This window comes from Delphinus delphis, chromosome 19, assembly GCF_949987515.2.
Source record: "Delphinus delphis chromosome 19, mDelDel1.2, whole genome shotgun sequence".
Lineage (NCBI taxonomy): Eukaryota > Metazoa > Chordata > Mammalia > Artiodactyla > Delphinidae > Delphinus > Delphinus delphis.
In genome coordinates this window covers 677,118-703,616 of record NC_082701.1, presented here as the reverse complement: position 1 = coordinate 703,616, position 26,499 = coordinate 677,118, and the positions used below count along the sequence as shown (strand labels likewise).

The window sequence follows — 26,499 nt, the reverse complement described above, 5'->3', positions numbered from 1 at the left end:
AACTCTGCTTTTGTAACTGCCCTCACCAGCCAGCTATGAGCTGCGTGCACAAGAAAAATAAGTCTCATTACATGAGAGGCACGTCTCTCTCTTTTTTTTTTTCAACCCCTAATGGTATTGCTCAGTTTGATAACCTACCTTATTTACCAGATATGCCTCAGAAAGATTTTGAAGCTTTTCTAAAATTAACTCTACCCTCAAAAAAGAAAGTTTGGCCACTGTTCATTCTTTAAGATAAACAGAGGTTTATCAAGGGCCTCCAGGTGTCTATACCCTGGGCCAAGTGCCAGGAATACAAGATGAAGAGAACTGTCTCTACCTTCCAGAGACTTAAAAGAATTTGTCACTGGCTCTGAAAGCAATTCCAAAAGGAGAGAGCAAAAAAGCGTTGACCAATGTCAACAATTATAATAAAGCGGTAAGAAATGAATATTCTTCCAAAGCAACTACCTTCAAGTGACACCACATTTTGATGGTTGAGTTCTGCCGTATTTATCAGAACTTCTTGTCACCATCTGTCTGTACTCTGTATAATATTAGTTTGCTTTTACATAGTTCCTGTACCTAAATAATCTTAATAGCATGTCATAAAAAAACCTATCATGATTGTTGTCTCTACCCTGTATTAATGGAAAACTATTTTGAAATTAAAAACTTGGGAAAATTGTAAAAAGACCAACACTGTCCAAATTTGAATTGTTCACATGATCAATAGTAAGTAAATACCATCTGACCAATTAGAGAACAAACAGAGTAGCAGTCACTAAAATGTCTAAACTAGGGGTTGATAAATTTTGTGTATGTGAAGGGCCAAACAGTACACATTTTAGGTTTTTTTGGCCATACAATCTCTGTTGCAACTACTCAACTCAGCTGCTGTAGCACAAAAGAATCCACAGAAAATATAGGTAAATAAATGGGCATGATTGTGTTCCATCCAATAAAACTTGATTTACAAAAACAGACAGTAGGCCAGATACGGCCCACAGGCCAACACAAGCCCTGATCTAAACTGAATGCAGAGCCCTGTGCATTCAGGCACCCCTTCTGTGTCTTGAGTCAGCATACCAGGTTCAAGGTCCAACTGACAGAGGTACTGGGAAGTATTCAACGTAACAACAACCACTCGGTGCTTAAGAATATCTTCTTTCTGTGGCATCTGAAAGGTGGAATGTGCGCTTGAGATCAAACAGTACTGATGCACAACTGGGTGGACAGTCTTTACCCAGCGATTTCTGAAATATACCCTATAAAAGAAGATAACATTTCCTATTTATACTTATTAACATCTTACCAGTACCCGATTATCAAAATAGCGACATTATGATGTTAAGACTACAATACCTGGAAATTAACAAATAAGTCTGGTAACTGTTAACACTCTACTGGATTAGAATTTAACATACAACTGTAACTCCCCCCACCAAAAAATGAATCAAGCAGAAAGTATATACACTATGATAAGATAAATATCTAATTATTTTTAAGTGTTCAGAATAATCTTACAACAGAATGACACACAGAGTTTCATAAGCATTCGTTTTTTTACTTCAGAACATTCCCATTTGGGAATTATTTTTTTTTCCTAGAATATTCTTACAAAAATATACTTATATTTTAATTATCTATGCTAATAAAATATAGTGAATTGCATACTTACAAGAGAAACTTAAAAGTTACTTGCATTTCACTTTAGAATATATTCTTATACCTATATTTAAATAGACCTCTATCTAAAGTTCTGGAAATTTAAAAATAAATTTAAATTCTGGACCATCAGAAAAATCTTAAGAAAGAGCATCTCGTCTATTAATTGCAAAAGAAAAAGAGAAATAGGACTCATACAACAGATTACTAAAATGGTACAGAAACAACTCATCCATCCACCCACCCACCTCCCCCCATCCCTAACCTACCCACATCACAAAGATCTGCTGGGTATCTACTATGGTCCAGCACAGAGGCAAGTCACATGGCTTGCAAACTTTCATAAAGACTTTGGATTTATTCTGATTTCAATGGAAAGCCATCAGAGAGTTGTAACAGGGCACATGTCATGAGACACGCCTTAGGTTGTTAAAGGACCCCTCTGTTTCTTTGGACAGAATACACAGTTTTGGAGGCAGGAAGAGGGCTGGACAGTGATGTGGTGGCAAATGTTGAACTATCAGCCTTCGGGGTGGGGGTGACCTGATCTGCAGTGTTAGCTGGTTTCTGGGGTATAAAACCTACTATCATGGCCAATTTCACATGAACTTGGGAAGATATGCACATGATTGGCTCTCACAAACCAGTACCAGCTGCTCCATCAGACCAGGGACTGGGAGAGAGGCAGGGGGAGGGGGCAATATCAAGGAGACCCATTAGGAGGCTGCTGTAAGGATCCAGACAAGAAAAAATGATAGCTTGAACCAGGGTGGTAACAGCAGAGATGTGAAAATGGTCAGATCACTGCGTATTTTGAGAGTAATGCTGACAGAATTTACTAATATACTAGATGTGGAATTTAAGAGAAAGGATGTTCCATGGCTTTGAAACTGGATCAGTGGCAGTAGTGGTGATAGGGAGGAACAAATTTGGGGTGGGAATTGAGAACTCAGTTTTGGACATATTTAGTAGTAGACATCCAAGTAGAGATATCCAGTAAGCAGAGGTATTTATAAGTTTGGAGTTCAGAAGAATGCCTAAGACAAGAAATATACAACTGAGATCATACTTAAACCCTGAGACTAGAAGAGCTCACCTGGAGAGTAAGTGTAGATAAAAAGGAAACTAGTTGGAAGAATGGCTGATGGACCACTTGCACATGTAGAGGCTGGGGAATGGAGGGACACAGGAAAGGAGACTGGGAAGCAGCAATCAGTGAAGCAGCAAAGAACTTAGGAGACTGTGAGGGTCCAATCAAGGGACATAAACTTCCGTGTCACTAAATCGTCTGGACATTTTCCGGGCCCATCACGTTACTTATTAGCAGCATCCAGCTCTGTGGTTGCTCCCTCCTTGAAATATTCTCTCCCTCGGCTGCCATAACTCAACCGCTCCCTGCTTTCCTTCCACCTCTCTAAGCTGGTTCCTCAAGGCTTAGCCTTTAGTGCTCTCATCAAGCTCTGTCCTCTCACCTGACAATCTCATCCCAGGCCCATGGCTTCAATTACCACCAATACCCTGATGACTCACACATTCTTCTCTCTCCAGCCAAGACCTCACCTCTGAGCTCCAAGATGCATATCCAACTATTTATTTGACATCTGTCTCCTCTAGAGCGTTTCAAAGGCAGCTCAAATGTCATATGCACAAACACTAACCTCATGATCTTCTACAATGTGTTCTAACCCTCCATGAAACAATTAAAACTGGTTGTCTTTTTTTAAGCAAAGCAAAGCAAAAAAAAAAAAAAGCATTTAATAAATGTCCCTAACTTATAAATAAATTGTAATAGAGGAAAGTAATGTATTTTAAAAGCATTACTATGATAGGAAGGACTGTGAAAGTAGCCAACACCACTCCTAAAAGACGTCAAAATCTTAAACATATTTTAGGTTTTAATAAAAAATATTTAATCAAATCAGCAAAGCAGAATTTACTTTTAAATATATGAAAAATCTCATTTTACAGATTATCTGAAACAGTATTTACAAATTGTGATTCCATTAATATTAACTTACGTGTGTGTACTTAAGCATATAAATGACTAGAAATTAAACTGTAAAATGTGAGTAGTAGTTATCTCTGACTGGTAAGGTTATAGGTAATTTTTATTCTTCATGCTTTCCCATATTTTCTTAAATGAACATTTCATTATAAAATTGAAAAATTCATTTTCCAAATTACTTATCAAATCTAACTCCAGGCACTGCTGCTTTCTCAAAGAAAAAATAGAAATTGAAGTTCTAAGCCTCATTACTGACTTTTTTGTAGTTACCTTGGAAAGCTAACTCAAGATGAAGTTAGTAAGAATACAAAGTTTGATCATTAGGCCCATTTCGTTAAAAATACAATAGTCTAGTGCTGACTTAAAAAAGACTTAAATATTTTCTCAGTACTTTCATTTTGTGCAACATTTAAGGTAGACACTGTCCATAAGATTACTTAAAACACATCCAACAACATTTTTCAAAATTGGAGAATTGACACTTTCAAGTCCATGGTATAAAAGGTGACACCAACTAAGTAATTTACATATTTCTAGAAATAAACTGTCCACATACCCCACATGAATTATACTGAAATTTAAAACAGAAGACTGTCTGGTACTACACCATTTCAATTCACTGAAATTTTATTCATGTATTGAATTCATATGCAATGAACACCCCCAAAATATGATTACATAAGATACTACAGAATCGGAGAGACCTTATTTATTTATTTAAAGATCTGTATAAAATAACATATACCTGCTATTTGTCCAGAAAACAGTAAATGTCCACTTTCTCCATAGATAGCCTTTATCTAATAAGTGGTAACTCTGCCAGAATCAGCTACTGATTTTCAGAAGCAGACACAGAAACTGTTTTCCTCTCTATTCCATTTTAAAATCTTCTAATTCTAATAAAGTAAGAAGTAAAAACTGAAACTAAATATAATTAAAATGGATTCTAAAACCTCCATCCCCAAATAATTTAAGCTCAACTCCTGGCAACTGATAGAATTTTTATACATTTTAACGACAAGTGTGCGTATTTAAACATATCTACTGTTTTAACTATTTAATGTTTATGGCTCTTTCCCTACTTTGTCACGTTTACTAGGGCCCACTAAGCTACAGTGTGGGAAGGTAAACTTGTCATCATCACTCTTATTCCACAGAGACAAGTCTTCAAGGTCACATGCGGACACTTAGGGCCCTCTTGTGTTCTTTCCCCTGCGTTCTGGGACAATTCACATAAAGCTGATCTCCCCAGAGTGCTCGGCCATTCCAATTTTCTCTACTGCATCTCCCATACCACTCATCTTTGTTGTCCATTAGGAAAATTATAAATTAATCTCAGTTAACATAATAGATGGTGCTAATAAACCCTAACATTTCAATGTAGTGACCCTCCTAGGAAATACATTCACAAGTGAACATCTTTCCTGAACAGAAAAACTATGGCGAAAATACAGCGCCACATAGAGGCCCAAGTCTTTTCTTATTTTATTCCACTTATTAAATGAAATAACATGAAATTTGTATTTAAATAAATTCAAATATTTTCTGCTAGAGGGCAAGTTTCTGTATTTGGGCCACTACAACTATACATAGACCCTACTGGAATATAACTTCTTATCCTACATGTTTAGATGCACTACATGTTGGATTGTAACGCCCAAAACATAATTTTACATGGGAAAAGCTAAACATAATGCTAGCCAAATAATGGAGTTCAGTGTTTATCAACCACAGCTCTCCTGCCCCAAATGTCAAATGACCTATGCTAGGTCAACCAAGCTTTGAGGGGTCTTCACTCCACTGTTTCCAAGCCAAGTACAATGATAAATGAGATTGTCACAGTTCCTACGTAACATACATACACAAACATAAGCACACACACAAGCTCTACCAACAATAAAACATCTTATCGACACTGAAGTAAGAACACTCACAGCAAAAATGCTAGTAGCTAACTCAATTTCACTTAGGGGCTAAAAAAGATTAGAATCTGAAGCAAACTAGTTTTCGATGAATTTATCCATTGGTAAATATCACATTTTCATTTATAGTGACTGTACACATGTGATATTTTCTTATCAAATAAAACTGAGTTCTACTTAAAATACTTATTTCTTCTCTAATTTGTCTTCAGAGTAGAAACAGAGTACGGCATAAAAACCTGTGTTAGCAGGCCATGCCACTTCTTTCTCTTTTGTTCTTTTTAATGCAATTGCAAAATCATTCGAATGGCTTTGCTTATGGTTATTAAAGAATTAAATAGCGTAACCTCATTTTTCCATGCCTAAGCTCAACTAGAAAGAAAAAGTTAGTGAATTATGATTCAAAAGTGTGGTTAGAAATTAATTTTTAAACAATAATTGTATTTGAACAACATAGGGCATGATATATTAGTTTGTAAAATGGCAAAACTAAACATTAATTCATATAACAATGAGAGCAAATGGTATAATAACCATTTAATGGTTCTTTATTGTTTTCTGAAGAAAAGGATTTTATTCCCCCACAACCCTATACCTAAGAACATTTCATATCCATAGACACTTAGTAGACCTGTATTAACCTAGAACTTTCTTTCTCTCTTAAATGACAGCAAAGAGCTGTAAGTACCAGTCGGTTACACCGTGCTGCAGAAATCACTTCAACTTCATGCTTCCCTAAATGTGCGGCGTCTGTGAAATTACCTGCGTGATCACAGGCAAAAGTTCATTTCCATAAACAACTATCACTGCATGACTACTCTGCCATGCAAACTATGCTAGAATTTTAATTAAAACTGATCTAATCATAAATTTATATATAGTAGCTTTTAGAGGAACACATCAAAATCGGCTCAGATTGTCACCACATTTTTTACATACAAAACTTAAAAAAGGATGTCTTTCTCTTTACTTAATGTTTAAGAAATGAATGGTCAAAGATTTTTAAATTTTTCCTTAATTTAAATGGTTTCTTCAAAAGGCATAACCTCCAAATGCCAATGCACAAAGATTTTGGTTTTCTCCAAGTTACTAAAATCTTTATAGACACCTTTTCTTAAGAATAATAAAGTATGATACAGAGACATAATAAGCCTTAAAAGAATACCTGAGAGGTCTTGCCTGGGGATTGCCTGCTTCTACATATGGATGTAAATAATCCTTTATGTAGAGATCAGCAGCACTATTAGAATGGGTGCAAATGAGAATCCTGCTGAAATAAATGGTGCAAATAAAAAGAATGATGAAACACAAAACCATTCAAGCAGTATAATACCAAAAAAAAGCAGTGGCCATTTTAATATAATACATTTCCCTCAACCTACTCAGTAACCTCTAACATATTATTCAGTTATGCTTTTAGGAAATTATTACTAAAGCTTAATTACTCTTTAAGCTGTAAAGGAGATAAGTTCCCCCAAATTACTTTTAAATCTATCATATAAAATTATTTTTTAAAAACCCAACCCTTTTGGCACTAACATTTATCACACTCTCTTAGCAGACTTGGCGTTTTGAGGACTATTTAAAAGCTACCATTCTCTATGTTGCCAATTTTTAAAAACAGTACGTTTTCAGAGAATTCAAATTTTAGTGCTTTGGGGTTTGAGTGTGGCTCTTTTTCTTTATTTGTATCTTTTTTAAATTTTTACAAGCAAGATGAAAATCGTCTCTCTAGCCCTTGCTTTGTCTTCACAACAAGGACAGAAACTGTGCCCTGCTGATGAGACCAGGGCACACACAACGCCATCTCACCTGGTCTCCTGCTGCTGGAGAATGTGCTTGACGGCCTGAGCTAGGGTGAATGTTTTGCCGGTGCCATAGGGGCCGATGATGAGAACAGGAGGCAGCTGTATTGAAAGTGGGGTCGTAACGGCCAGAACAGCCTCTTTCTGTTTTGCGTTTAGCCGAGGATCCAACTGCTCATCCCATTGTCTAAAGAAAATTAATATGTAAGTTATTTTAAACACATGCATCTTATTCATAAGCAGAACATGGCACACAAGTATCTTGAATTTCACTGAACCATTAAAAATACTGACATAACATAGCATCTATAAAAACAAATGCTTATTCTAAAACTACTTTTTAAAAAATTCCCAACAAAGTCGGTGTAGGGTGTTTTACTACTCTGATCAAAATTCACTTTAGTTATCCTGTCCTTTCCAAGTGCAAAAAGATTCTGGTAACTAACCAAGAGACATCACAACACACTTCCAGTCTAGTTGCTATGTAACAGCAGTTTCTTTGCGTAGCAAATAAAATGGAAAAGGGAAACTAACTGATTTTCAAATTCTAATCCATTGAAAGACCTCTCAGTAAAATTTAAAACAAAAGAAAAAGAGAAAAACCTGTGTCACTGGTTAAGAGATATCAAACTTTTACAAAGTTCTTAATTCAGAAAATAGCAGGGTTTTTTTTAAGGTCAAACAGTATGAAATGTTTTCTGATTATTTTCACACACACAAATAACATACATACGTCCTATTCTTCTGGGTACAGAACACCTGTCATGGCAACACAAATGGCTGTTGTAATGAAATCTATCTTATTAGTGTCCCTTCTATGACTTGGCTAAGTTTTGAAGATTTAAATGGACGGCAGATGCTGAAAGGGATCAAACTAAGTGGAGAATCAACAGCATTCTTTCTCATAACTACAATTATAATACTAAATATTGCAACAACTATGGTAAAAATGATAGAGATGTAAACCAAAATAGGAAGGGCGTGTAAAGAGACTCTTAGAAAATTTGCAAAATGCCTACAAAATAATCCTGAAATAGGAGGACACAGTTTAGACAGCAAAATGCCCACTCCGTGAGGCTACACTCTACTCAAACAGAAGCTAGTTATTTATGGAAAGTCTTCTTAACTCTTTCAGTTTCAAAAAATTATAACTAATGCTATATATTATGATAGATAGCTTCAAACAAACAAAATTCTCCTAATTTAAAACCTTAGAAAACAAATTTTAAAAACAATTTTAAGCATATAAACATGTTACTATTTATTTTTCTGAAATTTAACTTTTTTTAAGTAAAACACAAAAGGACTCTGACCAGTGGCACTAGATTTCCTGGAAGCCATTCACGAAAACTCCAAAGAATCCCTCAGCATTAACCAGTTTCTTTACTCATAATTCTGCCAGTACCTAGCAATGCTCCATCTCCGATAAATAAGGAAACTCCTTTAGGCAAGTACTAAGTCCAGAGCTACTACACGTGGCAGACGCTGTGGAATGGTTACCCCCAAACCACCTGCGGTGCCCGTCTCTTCCTCCTTCTACTACTGAGCCCAGACAGCTATAATACTACCTTTCCAGCCTCTGTGGCTGGAGACCCAACTCTGGTCAACGAGACGTAAAAGAAGTCCCTCAGAAGGGCTTCTATACCCAATAAAACAAAACAAAGCCTCTCTAGAAGAAAGCCTTCCTGCTCCTTTGCCTTCCTCCTTCACCTTGCTGGAAAAAGCTCATGATAAATAAAACTGCAGAAGCCATCTTATAATCATGAGGCAACAACAGGCATCACGAAGAAAACTAATATGCTCTCTAAGTAGAGAGAAAAGGGAGACTAGGTCTGCAAAGGTACTGCTGGGCCCCCGTACCAGCCCTCAACCACCCGGCTCTGGGCCTCTACTTCTATTTGTTTAAGCCACAGTCAATCCAACAAACTGTCGCTTGCATCTGTACCTGACCACTATGATTCTACGATACCTGGCCCCAATGGTTCCTTTATCTGTACATGGAGGTAATGATACTTGCATCAGATAGATATTTTAAAGGATCAAATAAGATCATGCATGTAAGCTATTAGGAAAAATAACTGAGCAATAAGTGCAAAATTAACTGTGACTTCTATTACTATAATATTTTCTGAGGATCTCAGAAAAAGAAGATATTACTTGACCAGCACACACTTTTGAAAATCGAAAAATGTTTTTAGAATACCCTCTAATCTCTCAAATTTGGGGACTTTAATGAACTTATGAATGAGATCGATATTAGGTTATATACATAAGTATAAATCTAAGAGATTAGTGACAGATTTACAGGTATAATTCTAAAGTATGTCGATATCTCTTCGTTTTATTTATATAGACCATTCTACTTGTCAATTGTTTCAGTGCAAATAAACGCTTCAGAGTAGATCAGAAACTTTACCAATGTGAGTCATCGCTATAGTTTCTGGTCATGAATGATGAACATTTACAGAAAGCCAGTTAGTAAAACAAATTGTCTCTATTTATTATACTACCTGCTTAATAAAGGGAAGGAGATTTACAATAAACATGCTGGTAAAAGTCATCTCTGAATTTCACAATTAAAACAATGTAAAGTCTCTTCAAGTTTACTCTGAATAAAATAAGAGTTATTTTATTCCCTGAACCATAAGTTCTTTTTTTTCCCCTGGTCTGACGCATTGTTGTGATTAATTTATAGACTACATGCTCAAGAATAATTTCTCAATTTCATTTATCTTTCTATATTCCACCTTATTCCAGAAAAGATTTTAAATGGCTAATAGCTTCTCAGCGTTCCTAGACCTAGATACATTTTAATTACTATTTAAATTATAGTGGTATGAAATCTCTTCCTGCTTGAAAGTTTTCTGCTACTTGACATTTCCTTACTTTTGCAGTTAACACTTGCAATCAGTGGTATTTGAATATACTGCTATACACAATATATTTTTCAGAAGTGAACATATCAAGTCAATGCCTATAAGTTTACTGGTATAGCCTCACATTTGAAACCCTAATTTTCTTCTTTAAACATGATATTCTTATTAACTTAAATGTGTCATATGTTAATAATGTGCAAGGTTGTGTTGGAGATTCAAAGACAAATAAGATGTGGTCTCTTCTAAAAAGCTCAGAGTCTAATGAGAACAGCAGAAATGTACACAACTGAGAAAAATCAATTTTAGAGAAATTATGCTTGAAAGTACAAAACTGACTGAACCTAGCACATACTAGGCATCAATAAATATTTGTTGTAATAATGAAAAGGAAGAGCAGATTCATTTACTAGAAGGAGAGAGCCCTTGAGCGGGACTAAATTTTAAAGGACAGGTAGATCCTCCAATAGATCAATATTGGGCAAACATTATTTCAGGGAGAAAAAAACACAGATAGAACACAGGGCTGGGGGAGGGGGAAATGCAGCATTTAATGAGTATAAAGTTCCAGTTTTGCAACATGAAACGGTTCCGGAGATGAACTACACAACAATGTGCGTACACTCAGCACTCCTGAGCTGCACACTTTAAAAATGGTTAACATGGTAAACTTTACGTTATGTAGACTTTACCACGGTTTTTTTTAATTTTAAAGAATTTTTTAAAAGATAAGGAGGCAAATAAGTTCAGGGCAAATTAAACAAACATCAAGGTAATTCTATATGGCTAGAACATGACGATTTAAAGGAAGAAAGGGAGAGTAAGAAGAAAAAAGTAAAAAGAAACCTGAAAAGATACTGTTGAGAAGCACTGTCAATGAGACCACATAATATGAGTTCTGTATTAGGACGTTCAGACTTTATCTGCATATCAAGCAGAAGCCCTTCAGAGGTTTATAAGCTGTGAAATGAAATGATTATTTTAGCAAAGTAACTCTGGAAGAAGTATGTGGCTTGGACCACAGAATAGAGACACAGACAGCAGGACTGACGACCGACTAGAAGGTTACTGAAATAGTCCAGCTCTAAATTACGCACTGGCTGTAGGGATGGAAAGGGAAGGATGCAGAGAAGCTGAATCACATAAGAGCTAACACTATGAGATGCCACTCACCACTTTCAGGAGGGTGAGAGCAGCAGAGAGCAAGATCACAGGGGCGAGGAGAGAGAATACACTGCAGGTAGGGTGGCCACCCTTGCTCAAGAACTTCGGCAGTAAAAACAAGAATGAGGAAAGTAAAAACAAGGGAGAAATGACTTGGATTTTGTATTATAAGGCATATTTTTCTTTGTTCTGTTTTTAGGACCAGAAGAAATGAAGTGTGAGGGGAAATGATATAAGTCACTGCTAGGGCTGGCCCATAAAAATTTCCCACATGGCCCTCCGTGCTCCTGCTTCCCCTTCTGCCAGCTCATGTCAGCACCCAGGGTGACCTTGGAAACCACTCAGTAAAGATACCAGAGCCTCCGTCAGAGATGGAGCAGGGCCACGCTACCATGACTAGATTGACACAAGAGATTAAAAAATAAACTAGTTTGTGGAGCCACTGAGATTTAAAAAAAAAAAAAGGTGGAGTGAGCTGGGCATGGGCAGGGGCCAAGAGGATAAAATCCAGTAAAAGAATAAAAAAGATGCAGTCATAGAGCTGTCACTACAGTTAGTCTGGAAACAAAACAGAGGTATCATATTTAACTACATGTAAAGATGTGTAAAGAGACTTAAGCAGAAAAATATTTACATAACAATTAACTTTACAGCATCTTCCATGATACTTCCTCCATTTTCCTAAATTACAAAAATGTCTTCCCTATTCAAAAATTATTTTAAATTAACTATTTGAACCACTTTAGAAAGGCCCTAGTTTCCCTATTCAGCTTCTACTCAGGAATATTCCTAAATTGCTTGGCATTCTATTAAATTAAGGCAGTTGAGAAAAGCAATAGAACTCATTTAGACTCTGAGGAAAAGTGAAGAAAATCGATGATGAACTTCAAATGCTTCATTCTAAGAGTTCTTGTACTCTCTTTTCTCAACTAATAACATCTCTCTTGAAGAATATATGGAAACCTTCTTATAAACATATGAGTTATTTGATACAGATATTCAATTTAAAATTTATGTAACTTCTGGAATGAGATATCTCTTTTTTGTACCTGTTGGGACTCCAAGGTATGGTTGGAGTCATAGTGATGTCTGGAAACAAAACCCCATTGTCCTTGATCCTGTCTAGCGCATAATGCATTTCACAGAGGGGTAATCGATTTAATTGAAACTGAAGTTCAACCTGAAAGACAAAACCAAAAAATGTTTTTTAAAAGCATTAAAGCAAACATCAGTGCTTTTCAGCTTCCTAGAATGCTCTGTGGAGATAGTGTAATAATACTATGCCTAATATTTGCCTTGTTTATTCAGTGCCAGGCACTGTAACATGCACTTTACATAGATTATCCCATTTAATAGCACCAATGACGTGTATACTATTATTAACCTCATTTTCCATCTAAAGAAACTGAGGCACTTGTAAATTACTTAATCTTTAAATAAAGATTATCTGATTCCACCATTCCTAAGAAGAATATATTTGATAAAATTAGTAGAACATCTGTGAAATATCATCTCTCAAGGGTTAAAACCAGGCCTATGACACCGTATTGATTTACTATGAATGGATAATATTCACCAAATGCTATATTTAAAAAGAAAAAAAGAGTAGCTTTCCAGTTAAATATGGCAGACTGAACACAGTTCACCTAAAAATCAATAAAGACAAAAAGAACAAGAGCAGGGCTTCCCTGGTGGCGCAGTGGTTGGGAGTCCGCCTGCCGATGCAGGGGACACGGGTTCGTGCCCCGGTCCAGGAAGATCCCACATGCCGCGGAGCGGCTGGGCCCGTGAGCCATGGCCGCTGAGCCTGTGCGTCCGGAGCCTGTGCTCCGCAACGGGAGAGGCCGCAACAGTGAGAGGCCCGCGTACCGCAAAAAAAAAAAAAAAAAAAAAAAAAAAAGAACAGGAGCAGATACAACTTCAGATAAGAACTGCCACAGGATCTAGCTTAGTTTATTTTAATCTGTTCTTCTGTTGCTGATTTAAAACAGAAATCAGAAAGCTTGACCTCGTATAAAACTGGAATGTTTTAGATTTTACTTAAAGAGAATCGATTTTCTCTAAAAGTTATCAAAGGTCCAATTCTCCACCCACCAGAATCAATACTTCAAAGTCAACTGCACTTCTAGCTGTGGCAGAGGGAGGGAAAACAAACCAGAAGAAGAGGATCTGCTGACAGGGAAACTACAGACAACCACAGTGAAACTGCCACACTTCAAAACATACCTGTGTGTCATAATCAGGCCGAAGATTAAGTTCTTCACAGCATTCCCTGGATATCCTTAAAAATATATATTCTTTTGTTTTTTCTTCAATAGTAGCTTCATAAACCTTCTCTTTGGTTCCCTGGGTCTGTACTAACTTCTCTTTAGGGACTGGTAATAAATAAACAGCATTGACTTTGGTCATCACCAGCCGTCCAGCCAAAGTATCTTCAGAAAGTGTTTCCGTAAGCTTGAAACGGCCAAAAAGCTGTCCATTCTGAGCATACTTTGCACCTCCAGAAACTCCAGTGAGCATGAAGCTTGCTAGAATCTGCAATTGCACTTTAAGGTTGAACCTAAGTCAGAAGTAGAAAATGAGTTTGAATATTTTACATCAAAAACATTAAAACTAAATAAGAGAGTAAAACAAATCAAATATAAACATAGAAAAATTAAAGGTTCATTATCAATTCCACTCCACTGAGCTACAAATTATATACTGTCTTTAATCCAAGCTGGAAACAACAAAACTTTAAGTGAATAAACTCTCCAAGTTTATAAAAATGCATGCTTAGTTGTGTTGAAGAATACACATATTTTTAAGTTTGAGCATTTAAAATGAAACTAGGTACGATTTTTTAATAAAATGAAATATCATGTGTTAGTTAATATGAAAGTCTGTTTGAATATACCATTAGGACAATCAAGACTTTAAAATCACCTAAAGCCAGAAGGAAATGTACTGTACTGAAGCTACAACAGACTTTTATTAAACTGCTGCTTTCCAAGTAGATCTTACCAAGATTCTAACCATAAAATTTCTCTTCCAATACCGCTGGCGAATAACATCCAGAATACATGTTTATTCATGGCTACATCAAGGCAGGTCTCATGCCCAAATTATGGAAAGAAAAGTTAAAGGCTATCTTATTAGACAATGGCTGGTGCACTCACTCCCACTTCCATGAGCACACGTGAGCATGAAAGAGAACATGTGTGTGCAAGAAGCACAGAGAATCAAGATTAATTCACACAGTCAAGAAAGATGAAGTGAAAGAAAGATTTAAATTAGTTAATAGCTCTTCTCCTTTGCCACTCTGAAATGGCGCTGTGAGAGAGAAGACACAGTGGTAACAATGGGAAGACTGTCTCCTTTTTCTTTTCCTTTTTTTTTTTTTTGCAGTACGCGGGCCTCTCACTGTTGTGGCCTCTCCCGTTGCGGAGCACAGGCTCCAGACGCGCAGGCTCAGTGGCCATGGCTCACGGGCCCAGCCGCTCCGCGGCACGTGGGATCTTCCTGGACCGAGGCACGAATCCGTGTCCCCTGCATCGGCAGGCGGATTCTCAACCACTGCGCCACCAGGGAAGCCCTGTCTCCTTTTTCTTAATAAGGTTTAAAAAATTTGAATGAAAAAACTTTTATAATCTATATACCCATTTGTGGAAAAGGCTGCTTTTTAATGGTACTACTGTATTTTCTTGTGATTTTCTGAAATTTTCTGAATTTTCTTGACGTGATGTCAAGAATGTCTTATAAATTCTTAAGGAAAAAGAAAAAAAAACCTTTTCTAAAACATTATGCACTTCTGTAACACAAACATTTGTACTGCTTACAATATTAGGAAACCAATTCTAATTAAAACATTATATTCAAATTTTGAGTTTCCATTTATATACTTTAAAGTTAGAAAACTGTAAAACTAGATAAATATTTTAACAGAAATAAGAAAACACTTAAGGAAAATAATACATCTGAACAGCTGTTTATGCACGTAACAAGTCATAGCGTTTATAAGCTCCATTAGTTATTTTAAAGTACACTTAAGGGCTTCCCTGGTGGCACAGTGGTTAAGAATCCGCCTGCCAATGCAGGGGACATGGGTTCCAGCCCTAGTCCGGGAAGATCCCACATGCCATGGAGCAACTAAGCCCGTGCGCCACAACTACTGAAGCCCGTGCGCCTAGAGCCCGTGCTCTGCAACGTGAGAAGCCACTGCAGTGAGAAGCCCACGCACCGCAACGAGGAGTGGCCTCTGCTCACCGCAACTAGAGAAAGCCCACGCACAGCAACAAAGACCCAACGCAGCCCAAAATAAATAAATAGTTAAAAAACACTTAGAATACTTAAGGCTCCAAAAAGATATGTAAAAATATACTTTATTATAAATATAAATTTAATATATAATAACGTGGCTTTCTATGAGGATCAAATGAATTCCAGGAGTACTTGCTCTGTGTATCATATATATATATATATATATATATATATGGAATTTTAAAAAATCATGTTATATTTCTCTCATTCTCTATCCATATTTCACTAGATCCAAACTAGAAAAGTACAATATAATTTAAAGAAACACAGATTGTATGTTATCTACTTATGTTTGATTCTTTCAAGACTGGAATGTGCACTAAGGATTCATATAAAAATAAGTCATAAAATGAAACAAAAGTATACCACCCTCCCCAGTTTACATATAGTCTATGTTCACCTTTTTTTAAAAAAATAAAATATATGCTTTACAGAAGAACAGGAACCCTTAGGTTTTTCACGTTTTTTCAAATGAAGTTAAATTTCTACTTTGTTTTTATCATCCATATAACTGATGTGTGGTCATTAACAACCTTCTCAGAGCAAAGAGATTCCTTGCAGTCCACTCTCAATTCACAAGTGACCTCTCTGTTGCTAAACTTGATGTCCAGCTTTCTGATCTTTTGTAAAGTTATTATTACTTTGCGACCACTTTCCGTTTCCTTTAAACTCCCTCTTCCACTGGCTTCTGTACAGTCATCCTCTCCTAGTTCTCCTCCTACTTTTCTGGCTGTTCCTCCATCTTCCATCCAAGCACCACCCCCCTTCTAAGCATCCACCCTGCTCTCTCCTTACCCTGCCGGCTCTCACAAGACGAGGACGCCCTCTCCTAGATCTCTCAGCTCTGGGCTGTAAACCTAACTGCCAAATACGCACATTGGATTACATGCTCTGCAAATTCAGTACAAGCAAAAGAGAATCACCATGTGACTTCCCCACGTACCACCCCAAACCAATCCTCCCGTGTATTAGACAGCTTAGGTAATGGCACTATCCACCTAGTTGTCCCAGACAGAAACCAAGTTATCCCTGACCTTGTCTCTCTCACCAACCTTCATTCCCCATCATACAATCACCAAGCCCTGTTAGTTCCTCTTCTTCCTAAATTATCTGCATCTCAACATTTCTAACTTGAATTACTGTAACAAACTCCTACCATGTCTTGCTTCAGATCTATTCTCCAAGCCACCACTAGAGGGTCTCTGTAAAATGCGAGTCTGATGATAGGCGGCTCCGAGGGTGAAGTGTAAACAGCTTTCTATCTCACCACCCCACCACACACCTCCCTTCCATTAAAATTACGATGACCGACTTGCAGCTTCCCCCACAACTCTATGCTCTTATTCTCCTATCCTGTTTCTTCAAACTAAATACCTTTGTCCTGTTTCTTCACCTGACAATTCTACCTGTTTTTCAAAATTCAGCTTAAATGCCACCTGGTCCAGAAAGCTGACTTTGATATGTCATTCAAGCTCTGGGGAAACGAAACGTAACTTGTTTACCTCAGAATCAGCAATGACCAGCCTAGAACCTAACACTTCGAATACTCAATAAATTCTGTTCATTGAATTAATTTTACATGCTTGTAATAATCTGATTTTTTTTCCAGGCACCATATTCCCATTTCACCTACTTCATATTATTCCCTAACAAATTCTTGTAATCCTATAATGTTTTCTCAACTAACTTGGGTAATATATTAAAGTTTTACTGTTACATCTATTTTAGAATCTACCATCCCAAAACACTTGATCACAATTTAGCAGGCATGAAAAATTAATCTCACAGTTTTAAAGCAATAAGAGAATTCTTTTATGACATTGAGTTGTGCCTTGCAACAAAACTCTTGAGGCAGAGACACTAGAACTAAGAAATACAGCTTTTCCTCCAGAAGAGTCACCATATGTTCAAGATGCAGACATTAGAGACCTTCTCAAAGTTACAGCTACTAATATTTAATTTTTCTAAAAGATTAACAGGCTGAAACTAAAAAGACATTAGTAAGCGTTCTTAAGTATTAAAATAATATGCATTTTTGAGATTTAGTAACTCAGAAATACCTAAAATACAAAATATATCCTATAATTAACAAAGATACGTCTTAGAAAGAAGGAAAACCATCCTTCCATGGCTCCATGCCACATTTTAAAATCAACTTGAAAACTTACAGGATTCCCAACATTTTTGGAAATGGCAGAATAGTAGCCCATGGAAGTTTCCGGCCGATTTAAAACCACACCTCCAGCTAAAAGAAATATGGCTCCGTCTATGTTAGAAATAGTTATACCTCTTGAGTGTAACTTTCAAAACACTTCAAAACTATATATAGTTTGTTTCCCTTCATGCAATTTCTGACTAAATGAATGACAACAAAAGTCCACCATGGTAATAAGCCAAGAAACAGCTGGGTCTGTTGAGGCAGAGCCACAGAACCAAGGTTGAATCAACAGAGGCCTCAGCCACTGCAGTGATGAAAGGAGCGTCCGCGTATCGGGCTTGTCCTGCCAGCTTCAGTGCTGGGCAGCCACCATGCCCCAGTCCTGCAGGCCACGACACACTCTGATGCACATGCACATGAGAGCTTCAGCCAGAGCCAATTTCTTTTGAAAATGTATATCTTAGAATGAAATCGATTTCACTGCAAGGTGGAATCATTATTGAATGCACAACACCATGTAGCTGAGGACAAGAGAAGCTGAAAATAAATCTTGAAAGAACTCAGAAGCATATTCTAAAACTTAAATGAAATGCAGTATTATTCTTACCATCTCCACACATCTCATACTAAAACTTAACATAAAAAGAACTCTTAATATCTGGACTGCTTTGAAGAAAATCATCTTTCTTTAAAAAATAAAAAGATAAACCTGATTATCAAATTCAGCCTCAAGCCGAAATACGTCTTTTCTAATCTTGAGAGGTTTCATTCAATCCATTTTCAAAAAGAGAAATTCTAAGGTGACCACGTAAAAGTACAGGTCTACCTTGTTTTACTGCACTTCATTGTCCTTTGCAGATACTGCGTTTTTGACGAATTGAAGGGTTATGGCAACCCTAAGTCAAGCAAGGCTATAGGTGCCATTTTTCCAACAACATTTGTCCACTTCATGTCTCTGTGTCACATTCTGGTAGTTCTCACAATATTTCAAACTTTTCCAGTATTATTATATGTGTTATGGTGATCTTTTATGTTACCATTTTAACTGTTTTGCGATGCCACAAAACGCAACCGTGCAAGACAGAAAACAACTGTGTGTGTTCTGATTGCTCCACCAACTGGCCGTTCCCCCATCTCTCTCCCTCTCCTCAGACCCCGTATTCCCTGAGACACAAGAGTAATGAAATTAGGCCAGTTAATAACCCTATAATGACCTCTACGTGTTCAAGTGAAAGAAAGAGTCACATGTCTCTCACTTTATATCAAAAGCCAGAAATGATCAAGCTTAGTGAGGAAGGCATGTCAAAAGCTGAGGCAGGCCAAAAGCTAGGCCTCGTGTACCAGTTATAGCCAAGTTGTGACTGTGAAGGAAAAGTTCTTGAAGGAAATTAGAAGTTGTATTTCAATGAACACACAAATAGTAAGAAAGAAAAACAGCTGTACTGCTGATATGGAGAAAGTTTTAGTGGTTTGGATAGATCAAACCAGCCACAACAGTCCCTTAAACCAAACCCTAATCCAGAACAAGCCCCAACTCTCTTTAATTCTATGAAGGTTGAGAGAGGTGAAGAAGCTGCAGAAGAAAAGCTTGAAGCTAGCAGAGGTGGTTCACGAGGTTGAAAAAAGAAGCCATCTCCATAATGTAAGTAGAAGTGCAAGGTGAAGCAGCAAATGCTGATGCAAAAAGCTGTAACAAGTTATCCAGAAGATCTAGCTAAGATACTTAGTGAAGGTGGCTATACCAAACGGCAGATTCTCAGTATAGATGAAACAGCCTTCTGTTGGAAGAAGACTCTACCTAGGACTTTAGAGAGGGGAAGTCACTGCCTGGCTTCAGAGCTTCAAAGGGCAGGCTGACTCTCATTATGGGCTAATGCAGCTGGTGACTTTAAGTTGAAGCCAATGTTCACTTACGATTCCAAAAAGCCTAGGGCCCTTAAGAGATATGTTAAATCTACTCCACCTGTGCCCTATAAATGGAACAACAAAGCCTGGATGACAGCACAGCTGTTTACAGCATGGTTAACTGAATACTTTAAGTCCCCTGTTGAGACCTACTGCTCAGAAAAAAGATTCCTTTCAAAATACGACTCCTATCAATGCACCTGGTTACCCAAGAGCTCTGATGGAGAGGAACAACAAGATTAATGTTGTTTTCATGCCTGATAACACAACATCCATTCTAAAGCCCATGGATCAAGGAGTAATTTCGACTAACAAGTCTTATTATTTAAGAAATATATTTCATAAGGCTATGGCTGCTATAGACAGTGATTCCTCTGATGGATCTGGGCAAAGTCAATTGAACACCTTCTAGAAAGGATCTGCCATTCTAGACGCCATTAAAAACATTTGTAATTCATGGGAAGAGGTCAGAATATCAACATTAACCATAGTTTAATAAAAGAAGCTGATTCCAACCCTCATGGATGACTTTGAGGGGTTCAAGACTTCAGTGGAGGAAGAAACTGCAGATGTGGTAGAAACAGCAAGAGAACTAGAATTAGAAGTGGAGCCCGAAGATGGGACTGAATTACTGCAATCTCGTGATAAAAAGCCAACAGATGAGGAGTTCCTTCTTATGGATGAGCAAAGAGAGTGGTTTCTTGAGATGGAATCTACTCCTGGTGAAGAGGCTGTGAAGACTGTTGAGATGACAACAGAGGATTTAGAATATGACATAAACGTAGATGATAGAGCAGTGGCAGGGTTTGAGAGGATTGACTCCAGTTTGGAAGAAGTTCTAACTGTGGGTAAAATGCCATCAAACAGTGTTGCTGCTACAGAGAAACTGTTCGTGAAGAGTCAGTCGATGCAGCAATTTTAAGAAATTAAAATAAGACACAGCCACCTCAACCTGCAGCAACCACGAACCACCCTGATCAGTCAGCAGCCAGCAACACTGACGCAAGACCCTCCGCCGGCAAAAAGATTATGACTTGCTGAAGGCCAGACGATGGTGGGCATTTTTTAGCAATAAAGTATTTTTTAATTAAGGTATGTACCTTTTTTTTTAGACATCCTGATATTTCACTTAATGGCCTACAGAATAGTGTAAACCTAAGTCTTATATGTACTGGGAAATCAACAAATTCATGTGACTTGCTTTACTGCAATATTTGCTTTATCGTGGTGGTCTGGAACCAAGCCCACACTATCTCTGAAGTGTTCCTGTGTAGTCCAATCCTTATAATTAAAATGTAAGAAACCAGTATGAATTCCCTCAATACTACTTTCATGATTATTTTTCAAAATATGTGGTCTCCTTCAGTTTTTGAACATTTATTCGACAAATCATCATTGAGTGTTTGCCCTCCCACTGACAGAGACCTCCTGAAGAGCAGGGACCATGCGTTTATACTCCCAGCACGCGGCAGCAAGGCACTGTACACTAGGGATGCCAAGGTGAGCACAGCTCTTCCCTTAAGCTCATATACCAATCCTGGATAACAGCTACTGAATAACAACCGTTTCACCACCTGGCTGCGCTTAGGCACCCCTCCGTATTTTAAACATGAAAAATACTATCCAAAGGGGAGATTTTAAAAAAGAAAGAAAGAAAAGCAAAGTGTTTCTAAAGTAACTTACTTGCTGACTTCCTTATACTGGGCTATCTCCTCAATATAAAGGAGGTCATGCAACCGTGACTGATAGTTGGTCTTGGTCAATGATTTGTCTAAAACGGACTGGGTAAATAGCTGGTCAGCAGAGAGAGGAATTTGGTATCTGATAAGAAGGCTCTTCTCCAAATCAGTAGTTTCATTAGGTTCAAAATCTATAATAGTCTTAGAAGAAGAATCCCAACGCTTAGCCGTGGTTACTAGCTGCTGTTTTGCATGCATCAGGTACTCAAGATCTAAATGGAAACAAAAAACACATTTATAAAGGAACACAACATTAAAATTCTCAAATAATACACTGCGCATTTGGTAAGAAAATTTTGTATGCTAAAGTTCTTAAAAATGAAACAATATAAAACCCCAGTTGACAGAGTGTTTTCCCCATGTGAGAAATATGTTTTTGTCTAGGTTAACAAAATAACATAAATAAGAATTCATGTAAAAAATATTTTTTTGTACCTCAGGCTAGGACATACCAGAAATAGTTATTAACATTTAAAAAATATAGATTAACATTTAGAACTTAATCCTTTAGTCAAGAGAAATCTGATCTGCAGGAAGAAAGTATGGTAAATTTCTCATAAGACAAAATCTCATCAGGTGATAATCACTTTTCTCTTCCTACTAGAGAAACAAAAACCTTTTGTGTTTTTTTCCCACATTAAATTCCACATTAAAAGTGATAAAATGTACTATTCAAATGCCATTTCAGAAAAATCCAGTTTAGCCTCAGTTAAATTGCATGGTAAGTAGAGCACAATGTCAAAATGAACGACTGATCAAGGTTTCACAGCTCTGGGAAAAGTGCAGCAGAATACCAGCACCGGGTGAAATACATCGTAACAGAAATCCTGAGCATTGGGGAGCCTCACTCTATCCACAGTGCATTTTAGTTTTCTATTGGGTGGAACACACATACACCTATAAATATGAAACTTGACCAAAAGGGGACAAAAAATTTGCTTAACTAACTCATTAGGCCAAGATCCAGTTTTAATATAACCTAATTGGAAAGATGGTTTTTACAACTCAAGTTAAAATTTTAGGAAGAAATAATAAAAAGTTTAAACAGAGATCAGTCTCCAAAGCGCAAAGACAAGTTATCCTGTGCTATCTTTGAAATGAGAGCAGATTGTATAATTGTCTTGTCTTGCTTAGTGACAGATTTTGCTATATTTAAATGTTATATATAAACTATAAACATATAAGTATAGTCATCCACCAAGAGAAATTTCTCAATATTAGAAAATAGTTTATCCTAGTATCATAATAAAGATCAAAACGTACAAGTCCTAATTTCTAATCTTCGTCCCTTGAAAAGGCATTTTGACGCCAGTTTTATTATTCATCAAATGGCAATATAAACACAACTATAACCAGCAATATATAAAGATGGTCTTCTTGTTAAAATGTTGCATTTTTAAAATCCTCTGGATGAGATAATGATGGTCTGTTTTTGCAATAGCCTCACGAGAAGTTTCATAAACTAACCACATTTTGTTCCTAAATCACTCTAAAATTGGGCCCTTCCTATCCTTTCATTAGATCATAGCTATAAAAAATATTTAAACTATACAAACGCCAACATTCCTAAAACAGATTATACCATCACTAAAGATCAGATACTATTAACAAAATAGCAAGGATGTACATAATTTTCTTCCCTTAATTTAAAAGTCAAAAGGAGAAACACTAATGGTACAGAAACCAAATAACCAGCTCTTCAAAAAAAAAAAACACTAAACTCTGTGCAGTATTGAAGAATTTAGTTAATAGGTAATAAAAGGATGTCTATTCTTTGGGCATAGGGAAATTATATTTCATAATTTTATTTTAAATAAGAAACTGATTCAGACTATACCTACATCAATATTATATTCACATTCTTTAAAAAGTCACTAGCTATTCCTAACTGCCATTTAAGTAACTGGGATAATAACAAACTTAAAATGGTGCAGCTTTCCTTTAAAAAAGCTTTTTGTATCACCTATTTAATATACAAAGCAAATTTTGCAGAAAATCATTCTACTCTGGGCTAAAAGTATTCAGGCTTTTTGGGAAAAGTGGCATGAGAAATAGTATTTGTTTTTCTCATTTTACCTATTTACTACCATGATTCCCACCCTGATTTTATGAAGTTCTTAAAATGAATGTCTTCAGCTGGTAGCACAACAATTTCAAAACAATTCCGAAACAATGTTAAATTTTATTCCATCTTTTTAATAACTATAAATACAATATAGGAGAGGGGAGAGCTAGGGGAGCAGGGAGAAGAATCTTGGGAAAATCCGTGTGTGCCGGCATCAAAAAGTCTACAAACCACTGACCTTGGCCATTAACTCAGGCGTCCGAGATGGACTGGGGCCAGTGACTACTGAGGGTTTCTTCTGCAAAAACCACTTCTCTTTCCCTGCTCATGTTCAACTTGAGACAAACTTCTGCCTCCAATCCTCTCAGTTGTAAAAAGCTTCTTATTAAACCTGTTTAATTACCCACCTACTTACAGTGCTTAAAGGTCATTAGGTCTTAAGAGCTCCTCTTTAAACAAAGGAGGAAGCTGGGGCTCCCCCAGGGGGACACTGGACACCCTAGTCCTGGGGCTCATCTCGCCCCCCATGCAGCACATGCACCAGCTAACATGCAACCCAGATGTGAACGCTGCTCAGGGCAGCCTGAGCCAGTCCATCCATGGTAAGAAAGCACTCTTCCTCAGTCTAAACTAGGCTAAAATTTAAAAAAAAAAAAAACATTCTGGAAAGATGAAAAGTGAACAGGTTAGAATCAATATGCATAAAATCACTTAGGGCGAGTTTAACACTGACTTATTAACCAATTCCTGTAATAATAAACCTGAAACGCTGACAAATTAGAAACCTACGGAATGTGTTACCCTGAGATTTGATAGGCAGAAGCTACACATGTATTTTAAGAGAAATTCATAAGAAAAAGTTAAAGATAATTAGAACGTACCTGATAATTAGAACATAATTTCCTGAAGATAACGTAGGGAAGAACTGTTACTATCAAAAATAGAATCCAAGGTTGGAATAACTAGTCTGACACAAGATTCGCTTCCCAACTTCCCTCACCCTTCTGATTACTGTGAATAGCAACTGCTCTCGTTTCAGCCACATAGTTACTATTCTAATAAAGCATCCAAAGGGTTGGTTTGTTTTATCTTGAAGTATGTAGTACAGCAGACTTGAAAATTATCCTTAACAAACCCTAGACCGTGGATAAGAAGTTAGGAGAAAAACATGCAGTGTCCTACATACCCAGCACAAAGGCTGACACACAAGAAGCATGCAGTAAATGCCTTTCAAATGTGGGATTTATTAAAAACAGGTATATTTATCTAGGACTTAAAGAGAATGAGACGAAATGATTCCTAATTCCAAAATTGGATACAACACTCTTCCTTAGGAAACATTTTGGTCTGCGGCTTTACAAATCTTGACAGCCCAAATCAACAATAAAACAAAATCCCAAAGGAAACCCAAACTACGACTTCAGCTATCCATTTCAACATTGTTCCTTTCACTAAAAGAGCTACTCAGACGTAAGATGAACATCTCGTAGCTTACCCATGCTGTCTGCTCTCTTAATGAGGCTAATAAAAGGTGAAAGCAGCGGAGTAGCAACACAGGAGCGCCAACACAGGAGCGCCAACACAGGAGCGCCTCACACTTTTTACATGCTTCTACTCATTTACATTTATCTTTTATTGACAAATCTACTATTTTTTGTTTGTTCTGTTTTTTTCTTTTTGGCCACGCCATGCAGCATATGGGATCTTAGTTCCCCCGACAAGGGACTGAACCCGTGCCCCCTGCATTGGAAGCGTGGAGTCTTAACCACTGGACTGCCAGGGAAGCCCCTATTTTTTATATCAATTTTTCTATTAATTTTCTGACCCCGTAATAGTAAACATTATATATTTATACATATAAACATGTCCTTAATTTACCAACAACTCTGACAGCCAGAGATAATTTTTAAGACGTACTTTTAATGTTAATTTTAACATACATTGCTAGACTAAAAGTAATGTGTAATAAATACCATTTTCAAATTTAAATATAAGAACTAATTTCCAACATGTAGTTTCCAGATATTCAAAGCAGAATTCCGGATCAGTTTTGTCAAGCAAAAATCTTCTATGACTCAAATTGAGGTATAAAGTGTATAATGCAGTTTGTGTTCTAAGCAAGGGGGAAACTCACTAACTTCCTTCTTTTGTAAATGTCCTTTGCCACAAATTTGTGAGAAGCACATCTTTAATCCAAAAAAAATTTTTTTAGTTCATATAATGCCTTTTTCTGTACCTGAACCTCACCAACAAGGAAAAAACAATGAAAAAAACTACATCAATTGTAAGAGTAGTAAAAATATCAAAGACAGAACTAAAAATGAGCACAACAGGTCAGCTAAATTAATGACAAAAAAAGCCAATCAAATGTCATCTAGCTTGCCTAAACCTAGATTTAAGTTTTTCTCTTTATAATGTTCAAAATATCTTATCAGAAAATACATTTTGTAGATTTTATATTGTTCTCTTGAAATATTTGTTTTTCCTATGTCCTTGAAAAACAAATTTCACTATGTGAAATTGTTTTAATGTTTCCAAATTAGTTCAAGAAAATGCTTGATTTTATTCAATTATTTTCCATAACATAATTAGAAGTAAGACCTTGTTTAAAGGAAAATAGGCAAAGATATCAAACTGCAAAAAGGTCACTAAGAAAAAGGATATAGTAGTATAGAAAGGGGGGAGGGTATATAGTATTGGTCCCAAATGGGAGAACATCCCTGTCTGTATTAATTCCCGCTACCATATCTGAATCAAATATAAATTTTACTATATTTTCAAACTGATATATCAGAAACATCAGAAATGAGACTCTTTATTTCTTCCAGTTACCAGTCTCAAAACATCATTCATCTTGGGACAACTTCTCTTGCCAAGATCCCTAAGTGCTGCTGCCTCAGTAACTTGGGTCTTCATC

The 26,499-nt window shown here is 36.8% G+C and overlaps 1 protein-coding gene across 7 annotated transcripts in view; it reads right to left on the bottom strand.

Annotated features, from left to right (window-relative positions):
- The window catches only part of HELZ (helicase with zinc finger), a 155,838-nt gene that overhangs the window by 77,777 nt on the left and 51,562 nt on the right, over positions 1–26,499 (bottom strand). For 6 of the 7 annotated variants that reach the window (XM_059998655.1, XM_059998652.1, XM_059998654.1 and 3 more), the window contains 6 exons: positions 21,462–21,729; positions 13,643–13,976; positions 12,466–12,596; positions 7,387–7,566; positions 6,740–6,844; positions 1,069–1,247 (listed from right to left, as the gene is read on the bottom strand). In XM_059998655.1, coding sequence (XP_059854638.1) covers positions 1,069–1,247; positions 6,740–6,844; positions 7,387–7,566; positions 12,466–12,596; positions 13,643–13,976; positions 21,462–21,729 — 1,197 coding nt within the window. The remainder of the gene's footprint in view (positions 1–1,068; positions 1,248–6,739; positions 6,845–7,386; positions 7,567–12,465; positions 12,597–13,642; positions 13,977–21,461; positions 21,730–26,499) is intronic. The other variant, XM_059998657.1, reaches the window with a different exon arrangement.